General features: G+C 35.5%; 2 protein-coding genes across 2 annotated transcripts; one reads left to right on the top strand and one right to left on the bottom strand.

Moving 5' to 3' along the window:
* The first annotated feature begins 324 nt into the window (after positions 1 to 324).
* Positions 325 to 5,047, top strand: LOC130960360 (putative disease resistance RPP13-like protein 1). The gene is made up of 2 exons (XM_057885742.1): positions 325 to 4,069; positions 4,668 to 5,047. Exon 1 carries the CDS (start codon positions 368 to 370, stop codon positions 4,049 to 4,051), a length of 3,684 nt encoding a protein of 1,227 aa, XP_057741725.1. The 5' UTR covers positions 325 to 367; the 3' UTR covers positions 4,052 to 4,069; positions 4,668 to 5,047.
* A 10-nt stretch (positions 5,048 to 5,057) lies between these two features.
* Positions 5,058 to 6,797, bottom strand: LOC130960361 (methyl jasmonate esterase 1-like). Its single transcript, XM_057885743.1, has 3 exons — positions 6,335 to 6,797; positions 5,806 to 5,946; positions 5,058 to 5,446 (listed from the first exon to the last, which is right to left on the bottom strand). Exons 1-3 carry the CDS (start codon positions 6,722 to 6,724, stop codon positions 5,159 to 5,161), a joined length of 819 nt encoding a protein of 272 aa, XP_057741726.1. The 5' UTR covers positions 6,725 to 6,797; the 3' UTR covers positions 5,058 to 5,158.
* Between the last annotated feature and the right edge of the window lie 3,028 nt (positions 6,798 to 9,825).

Genomic DNA, 9,825 nt, shown 5'->3' with positions numbered 1-9,825 from the left:
CTTGGAGGACATGGACTTTTAAGTCAATGAAGTATTGCTAACACGTTACTAACAAGTAACAACACACATTATTGGAACAACATTTGTTGAAACTTTTTGTTAACATAATTTTTTAATGAAAATCATTATCTTCTTTTTATTTATCTTGGAAAAAAAACTCTCGTAAAATAATACATTAGTTGAAAAAAAGAAAAAAGTAACATCAGTCCCACCAACAAAGTCAACTTTCTGGTTTTGCCAACAGATTATTGAAAACTATTTCTTCATTATAAGCTTTTATACACCAATACTGATTTCGGTTACAAAGTTTTTCACTCTCCTTAATATATGAATTTCTGATCATCACTTGTTTGAGATCATATATATCATGACTGGTGCACTTGTTGGTGGAGCTTTTCTTTCTGGCTTCATCAATGTTGTCTTTGACAGGTTACTTACAGTTGATGCAGTCAACTTGGTGTTGGGCAAGAAGCTTGGCTCTGACTTGGTTGAGAGGCTGAAGATTTCTCTACTTGCTGCTGAAGCTCTGGTTGATGATGCTGAGTACAAGCAACTGGGCGACGAACGTGTGAGGGAGTGGCTCAACTGTCTCAAGGATGCTGTTTACATTGCTGATGACTTGCTAGATGATGTCCTCACCAAAGAAGCTACTCAAAAGAAGGTACTTTCTTTCTTGCCTAGTTTCCTCGACCGGAAAAGGAAGATGTTGATGGTAGATAAGATGGAAGAGGTGGTGACAAGAATAGAATTTCTTCAAAAACAAAAAGATTTGCTTGGTCTTGAAAAGAGTACCAAGAGGAACTTCTTGTCATGGAGAATTCCATCCACATCTCTTGTAGAAGGTAGTATATATGGCAGGGAAAAGGACCAACAGGAAATAATCAAGATATTAAATGAAACCAGAGAACATCAGTTATCTGTGATCTCCATTGTTGGCATAGGTGGGGTTGGTAAAACAACCTTAGCACAATGGCTGTACAATAATGAGGACTTGATGGACAGGTTTCAAGTCAAAAAATGGGTTTGCATCTCAGAGGACTTTAATATTGCTGAGGTTACAAAGAATATTATAGGCCAAGATGGTTGTAATACTGATGATTTTAATTGCCTTCAACATGAATTGAAGAAAACATTGTTTGGAAAGAAATTCTTTATTGTTTTGGATGATGTTTGGAGTAATGATGGTGATGTTTGGAAGAAATTTATAACTCCATTTCAATATGGGGCTAATGGAAGTACAATTCTTGTAACAACTCGTGCCAAAGAAGTTGCTTCCTTAATCCAAACTTGTCCCCCTTACATTCTCAATGAGTTGTCTGAAGACGGTTGCTGGTTAGTGTTTGCAAACAATGCTTGTTTTCCCGAATCAAATGGGAGTTTGCCACTAGAAGAAATCGGCAGAAAGATTGTCAAGAAGTGTAAGGGGTTACCATTAGCTGCAGAAACACTTGGACGTATGTTGCGGATGAACCACAATGTTAAGGAGTGGGAAAGGGTACTAATAAGCAATATCTGGGAATTTTCTGTGGAAAAAAGTAAAATCATTCCAGCATTGTTAATTAGTTACTTTCAACTTCCTGCATATTTAAAGCGTTGCTTTGTTTATTGTTCATTGTATCCCAAAGATTACTGCTTTACCAAAGATGATCTAATTTTGCTGTGGATGGCCGAAGATCTTTTGAGACCACCAAAGAGGGGAGAGAGTTTAGAAGAAGTTGGTCATGAGTGTTTTGATGAACTAGCTTTTAGATTATTCTTTAAACAAGATGGGGATGGGTATGTTTATAAGATGCATGATCTCTTGCATGACTTAGCAATTTTCCTTGCTGGAGACTTTTATTGTAGATTTGAAGAGGTTACTGATGCAGAGTACATGTCTAGTCATATTCGCCATTTGTCCTGTAAAAGCTTGAATCATCTGAATCTTGATTCCTTCAGTAAAGCTAAATCTTTGAGAACACTCTTGCAAATCAATTTCTCTTCCCTTTCAGACAACATTGATGCTGTAACATGCATTCTGATGTTGAAGCTCAAATATTTGAGAGTTTTGTCCTTCAAAATGCTTGATGTATTGCCTGATTCAATAGGTGGATTGATCTATTTGCGTTACTTGGACCTTTCTTGGACAAATATTAGGACACTCCCAGAATCATTATGTGACTTGTGCAATCTACAAACATTGAAGCTGCATAACTGCACCAGTTTGATTATGCTACCCAATGGCATGCATAAGCTTGTGAATTTGCGACATCTTGATATTTGGGGAACTTGTTTGAAAGAAATGCCAAGAAAAATGAGCAAATTGAAACACTTACACATATTCAGCTACTTTACTGTGGGCAAGCATAAAGACAATGGAATCCAAGAGTTAGGAGAGCTTTCAAATCTTCATGGTTCATTTGGGATTAAGAAGTTGGAGAACATTGTTGATGTGAAGGAAGCAAAAAGTGCAAAAATAATGGATAAGATGCACATTGACTGCTTATCATTGGAATGGTTTTCAAGTGATGACATGGTTTCAGACACACAGATTGAAAGAGACATACTCGACAGCTTGCGACCACACAATAGCTTGAAAGAGTTGACAATCGAGGGATACAAAGGTACAATATTTCCAAATTGGGTTGGCCATTGTTCCTACCAAAACATGACCAGTGTATCTCTAAAGTCTTGCAACAATTGCTGCATGTTGCCTTCACTTGGACAGTTGCCATCTCTTAAGTCCCTGCACATTGAAGGTTTTGGTCAGCTCAAGTATATTGCTGATGAGTTTTACAAGAATGAAGACAATCCTTCTTTTCATATTGCTCCTTTTCACTCACTAGAGATATTGGAATTTCGGGACATGTCATGCTGGGAGATGTGGCACTTACCTGACTCAGAAACTTTTCCTCAGCTTAAGAGGCTTCTAATAAGAGATTGTCCAATGTTAAAGGGAGATATGTTTAATCAAGTATTCTTGAAAATCCTTTCTTCTTTGTCTGATGTTTCTAAAGTTCGCAAACTAGATATATCAGAAGGATGCTCTCAAGAGATGTCACTTAGTGGGGATAATTTATCAATTGGAGGATGTGAATCCATTGTGAAGTCTGCATTTGAGGCAATTAGCATCAACCATCTAACTTGTCTCCAAGAAATACAAATCTCAGGGTGTTTTTCTGCTGTATCCTTGCCAGGCAATTGTTTACCTGAATCTTTGCAAAAGCTCGCAATCTGCAGCTCCGGGAAACTGGAATTCCCGGAGCAACATCAGCAGAAGTATGATTTGGTAGAGCTACAAATACATTCCAGCTGCGATTCACTAACCTCGTTGTCATTGGATGCCTTTCCCAATCTCAAGAATCTTGAAATACATTGGTGTGAGAATGTGGAATCAGTTTCATTGTCACAGCCACCACATACTGCTCTCCAATATCTCAGCATCATTGGATGCCCCAAATTTGTGTCATTTCCTGGAGAAGGATTGGCTGCACCCAACTTGACTAGTCTCCATGTTAAAAGGTGCTCAAAGTTGGAGGAATTGCCAAGAGACATGAATACTCTTCTCCCAAATTTGGAGTCCCTTGAAATGCAACATTGCCAGGAAAATTGTAGGTTTCCAGAGGGTGGTTTGCCTCCTAATTTGAAGTCACTTACTATTGGAGGTTGCAAGCAACAGTTGAGGAGTGTATCATCAATGGGAGGAAACTTTGAGGCTCTCACTCATCTTGAAATTTCAGGTGTTGGCTGTGAGAGTGTGAAGTCATTCCATGAGATAGGTTCACTGCCTCATCTTCCCTCCATTACCACTTTAGTGATCAGGGGTTTTTCAAATCTGGAGACATTGGAGTGCAACGAGCTTCTCGGCCTTACCTCCCTCCTACAATTAAGAATTGGAGGGTGTCCAAATCTGGAGAATATGGTAGGAGAAAAGCTTCCCTCCTCTGTGTTAACATTTCAAATTTCTCACTGTGGTTTGCTTGGAGAACACTGCAAGAACAAGCATCAACAAATTTGGCCCAAAATTTCACACATCCCGACCATTCAAGTTAATGGCAGACAAGTTTTGTGAATAGAGATTTCTAAGCAGGTAATTCTCTAATCTTCATGTTTCTCAAGCTTCCACAATTGAATTCATACATGCATAAATTTCCTTTCTCTTGAACTAAATTAGTCCTCTCTTTCTTTAGACAACTTTAACTAGTTAGTTGAACTGATATGCCAACAACAATATTTTAATTCTGTTCTTTTATTTATCTGTCATACTTAGCATTCGTATTTTTCAATAAAATTGTATTTACTTGAAAGAACATGTAGGATAGTTAAAGGATTCTGCATGAGGTGTATTAGCTTTCAACATGAAAAGGATCAAGTTATTGCTGTGTAATCTTTTTTAGCCATAGGTTGAAACATGTAACTATATGGCAACATTAGACAAATTTATTTTTAGATGCCTATATCTATTTCTAATACTAAGAAATAAAGGTTCTTCAATATTAACTATTTCTTCCTTGTCTGAATTTTGGTGACATATTGCATGTATCTATCCATATCATCAGCTAGAACTAGAAGAGTAAGTTGGGACTTTTGCCTTCAACTACTTTCTGGATTTGTAACTCAAAGTTAAGCAGGGGAAGAGTTATTCATGTCATTCCACACTCATCTAATGCCTTGTATATTTTCTTTAGGATACATTATCAAACAGTTTTCCCAAGATGATGAAGAAATAGCTAATGTCACATACCCCCTGCCTGTGATGCTCAGCTCAATTGGACTCGCTGATTTCTTTGGCATATATGCTGTTGCTTGTTTCATCTCCTGGATATTTGTGTTCTTGAAGGTTCCAGAAACAAAGGGCATGCCTCTTGAAGTCATTACTGAATTCTTTGGGAAACAGTAAGACAGGATGCTTCTGCCAAGAGTCTGTGATATAATATTGATTTCATGTGTTCAGCACGTGTATGCATGCATGTCAGTTATTTAGTTAGAGTAAAGATATCTTGCTTGTTTAGTTCAACAGCAAATCAAAATTAAACTAGTGCATGATACAAGAGAACGGTTGTGATTGCACGATACAATGTTAGTGCATCAAAATTAAACTCTTATTTATATATCTTCTTTATCATTCTGAAAAAGCTAGTTAAATATTTGTGAATTGTGATACATATTGAGATGCATGCTAATAATAGGTGGTTGCAATGTGGTGAAGGCAAGAGAAAAGCTCTTGTGGTTTAGAGAACATAGGCATGTGATCAGCATCAGCAATGAATTTCACATCAGTTTCTGGGTTCTTTTCAATCATAGACAACTGAACATCCTTCTTGATCGCTTGGTCTTGTTCGCACACTATGTATACTTTGGCCACACTCCCATACTTTTCCCTTGTAACTCTTGTTTGCTCTCTCACCATTTCTTGGTCACCATACAGCCTTGTTGGCCTAAGCAATGACATTGCTAGGCTAATATCCTGCTTCATAAATTACACAACAGTATTACATGTAAATATTATCAGTTTTATCAGTACTTTGTCATTAATAATTTACACTCATATTTTCAAGAATCTGTATACAAAAACATATAATTTGCATTCACATTTTTCCGAATTTGCACACATGAATTAGGAAAATATATCTATTGAAGATAATTTAGTGTCTGTACTGATCAAATAATGATCAAAATTACTAAAAATTACTGGCTCCAAAATTTTCTCAAAATTATATTATTATTATTATTTTTATTATTATTATTATTATTATTATTATTATTATTGTTATTGTGATGTGTATTACTGAGAACCTGAATTCCAATAATTAGAGAAAGGCATACCTCAGGTGGACACAGTTGGTATAAATTGGATACTAAGTGTTGGGGCCCAAATATCATACACCCATTGGGCTTACTAGTATTTTTGGCATCCTCATCAAACATGATCTTCGAGTCCATGGTAGAATATACTTTTTCCCTGTGCTGAGAATTTCGCCAACCAACTCAATTAATTGGATATCACTTATAAGCACATCAATAAAGCATTTGTAAATTGGGAAATTCATATATTCATAATTTATTCGATGAAATTAAGGTTAATTTCATCGATGATGATGATCAAATGAATGAACGAAGGAATTGTTAAATAATTATTAGAGTAAAGTGACAAATAAACTTTAAAAATTTTTACGCTTTGGACAGATTAGTTTCTAAAAAAAAAAAGAATACTACTAAAGTCAACAACAGACATAAATACACTAACTTGTTCACGTTTATTATGAAAGATTTTATTAGTTTTTTTTTTTTAGAGATTAATGGATCAGAAATATAAATTTTGATGATTTATTTGTTACTCTACTCTAATTATTACCTGTTGGATACGAGTCATAAAGGTTGGATCTTGAGAAGAAGGCATGAAAGAAGCTACAAAGACAGCAGCTGCAATCTTATTTGGGAACATTTCCATGGCCATGGAAATGCAGATACCGCCCAAGCTGTGACCAACCAATATAACTCTGTCCTCTGAAGGCAGAGACTCCAGCAACTCCATCAATGGCTCCACATATTCGGTTATGGAAGCCAGCTCTTGAACCTTCTTTGGATGGATCCCGGAGGCAGCCATGTCCAGAGCTGTCACTCTGTGACCACCTGATTTCAACAAAGCATATACCTTATACCAACACCACGCGCCATGGCAGGCACCATGAACCAGCACAAAATGCTTCTTGTTTTCCATAGCTACTCTCTCTTGCCTAATCATTTGTCTTTGTTACACTATTCTTCCATACCTTTGATCATATCTTTTTAAAAAAATTAGTTGTTAGGAGTAAATTTAATGCAAATAAATTTTTTTAGGACAAATTGAAACAAAATAAAATTTAAAAATATTTTTAAAATTTTTAACAAATTTTAAAAATAAAAAATATACTCCATAATAATATTTTTCATAAATGCACCATACATATTGAGATTGATGTTATTCGTCTCATAGTTTTTGAAAGTACTTGAAACTATGGATCAGACTGGTATCTTCACGAAGACTTATTCTACTGGTTTTTATTTTCGAACTCTACTATCTAAATTCTAAACTCAAGATACTCCCACTTGAGTTTGCAAAAAATATTAGAATATAATTAAAACTAATTAAGAATTAATATCATTTATATTTATATTATATATCTATGTATTTATTATAAGATTTTGTATTTTTATTATTTTAATTTTTCTAACATCTATATATACTTTTTATATATTATACTTTTTGACGCACATTTAATAATACACGATCACTTTTTTTTTTAATTATTCTCTTATTTCTAACCAGAACAATATGTTTTGATTATTATATAGAACTTGCACTTTAACTTGCTATTTGTTTTCTTGCTTGTATATATTAATTCACGCTTTTAGAACAGTATGTTTTGGAGTGGGTATCCGTTACTTTCACATGCATATTAATATATAGATGATTTCATCTCCTGGAATAATAATTTCTTAATTTAACAAGGCATGTTTGCATCGGAAACAACGAGGGGATCAAGGCACCGAACTAACATAAAATTTGGGAAAGAGTCAAAATTTATTTTAATATAAAAAAATTAAAACAAAAATTTACACCTAATTTATAATTAAAGAAAATTGAAATTTAAGAAACCATTATGCCATAGTAAATTTTAAAAGGTTAAATTTAATAGTATTTATAAAATTTTTTGGAGTATTTAAGAATACTTTAGATAATTTTGGAACGTTTTAAAATGTCCTAGAAGGTCCCAAAATATCCTAAAAGGTTCTAAAAGACTCTATCCTAAAACGTTTTGGAACCATCTAGAACATTTTCAAACACTCCAAAAAACTTTATAAACACTATTAAATTTAAGAGTTAAGTTTAATTTTGGTCCATAACGTAGGGGTCAAAAATTTGTTTCGTCCCTAAATTTTATTTTTAAACAAAATCGTCCCCAAAGTTGACAGTTGTATTAAAATGGTCCGACGGACAATTATGCCCCTGGATTCATTACTCTCCTTAACGGTTTGTTAATTAATAATAATAATAATAATAATAATAATAATAATAATAATAATAATATTAATAATAAAAGGGAACGTTGTGGGAGAGGAAATAGGGGAATATGTTGGCTCGAAGGCTGTGAGGAAGAAAGCTGCGCCAGGGTTCGACTCAGTGGAGGACGGGGACAGAAACGTCGATTGGATGGCTTCCCAGGGTTCAAGATCGGGCAGATTTCAAACACCTGTGAAGGAGATGGTATGTGGGCATGTTGAGAGGCCGATTCTGCGTACCTCAACAACGAAGGACAACCCAGGCCGACGATTTTGGGGTTGTGTCTATTATGAGGTATTTTGATGGCCTCTAATTTCTGAGATTGAGTTTTTCCATCTGGGTTTCCTTCATCTTATGAGTTCTGGGTGGTGATAGGTTCAGGATGCCTGTGATTTCTTTAGGTGGGCAGACCCAGAAGCTAGAGGAGCGCTGCGGGATTCTGAGATTGCAAGATGCAGGAAAAAGATTACAACCTTGAAGACAAGGTTGAAGGATGTCGAATGGAAGCTGAGGATTGTAGCTACTTTAGGGGTAGTTGGGTGGATTGGGTTTCTCTATTTGTTGCTGCATAATCCAGACAATTTGAGGCAACCATATGGAATGCATTTAATCAGGAGATGATTAGAATATTATTTGTAGGATTTTTGTGTGTTGTTTTGGTTATTTGATACTGTTATTTGATACTGTTGTTTTGGTTTCTCTATTTGTTACAATGATGTTATGTGATGTATCCCCTGTGAAGATGTTTCAATGTATGAATGAAGATGTTGTGCAAATTTCCAATCATGAAGTAGTGAAAATGTGTTGAAAACATGTAAAGAACATTTATGTGCTAATTTGGATAAAACTTTAAGCAATGAACCTTAAAACACTGACAAAGTCATTCTCAACAGCATCGATAAGCCAAAATGGCCAATTACAGACTTGTAGTTGTCACTTAAACAGCAAAAATACAGACCAACATAGCTCATAAACAAACTTAAAACCAGTTAACCACATGGAACAAAATAACAAAATATTGTTGGCATAATGTTACCCTAGTACACTTGAATCCTAGCTCTATTGGCAGCCCATCTAGTCATTATATAGACCCTAATATCCTCTAACATAGTGACAATTGATTTTTCTCTAGCCTCAACTATGACAGCATTAAAATTCTCACTCATGTTGTTAACAAGGGAGTCACACTTTGAATAAAATGAAAAGTGAGAACGGGACCAGAACCTGGGTGGAATGCTGTTCAAGTGCCGAAATGCATCCTCCTTCTTGAGTTTCATTGTCTTCATCTCCTTCTCCCATTCTTTCCAGTACGTAGACTTTGCACATCTCCACATTTGATTCTTCAGCTCCAATCCAGGAAATTTTTTCCTGAAGTTGTTATACAAATGCCTCACACAGTATCGGTTGTCCACCCCAAGGATGACTTCCTCAAGAGCTGGTAACAAGTCCTGCATCAGAAAGGTAACCAACCTAATTAGTATAGTCTTCACCATAAGTTATAAAATGCACAAACAACTTCAAATTAATGTTTACCTTTTGCTGATCCGACATGAATGTACACTTTCCAATTTTATCAGCACCCAGATCATCAGATAAGTGTCTCAGAAACCAAACCCAAGAATCCTTGATCTCAGCTTCAACCACCCCATAAGCAATAGGAAGGATCTGGTCATTAGGATCTCTTCCTATTGCAGTCAGTAATTGGCCACCCTGAGGAGTCTTTAAGAAACACCCGTCCAAATTGATAAAGGGTCTGACATGTTGGAAGCTCTTCTTGCATGCATTGAAGCATACATACAATC

This window comes from Arachis stenosperma, chromosome 2, assembly GCF_014773155.1.
Source record: "Arachis stenosperma cultivar V10309 chromosome 2, arast.V10309.gnm1.PFL2, whole genome shotgun sequence".
In the NCBI taxonomy this organism is placed as follows: domain Eukaryota; kingdom Viridiplantae; phylum Streptophyta; class Magnoliopsida; order Fabales; family Fabaceae; genus Arachis; species Arachis stenosperma.
The sequence above is the reverse complement of the archived record's forward strand: the minus strand, read 5'-3'. Positions and strand labels throughout refer to the sequence as shown.

Coding starts and splice junctions, on each gene's coding strand:
- LOC130960360 (XM_057885742.1), top strand. CDS start 368: ATGACTGGTGCACTTGTTGGTGGAGCTTTTCTTTCTGGCTTCATCAAT.
- LOC130960361 (XM_057885743.1), bottom strand. CDS start 6,724: ATGATTAGGCAAGAGAGAGTAGCTATGGAAAACAAGAAGCATTTTGTG. Junction 5,947..6,334: donor TTATGACTCGTATCCAACAG/GTAATAATTAGA, acceptor CGAAATTCTCAG/CACAGGGAAAAAGTATATTC. Junction 5,447..5,805: donor ACCAACTGTGTCCACCTGAG/GTATGCCTTTCT, acceptor TTTATGAAGCAG/GATATTAGCCTAGCAATGTC.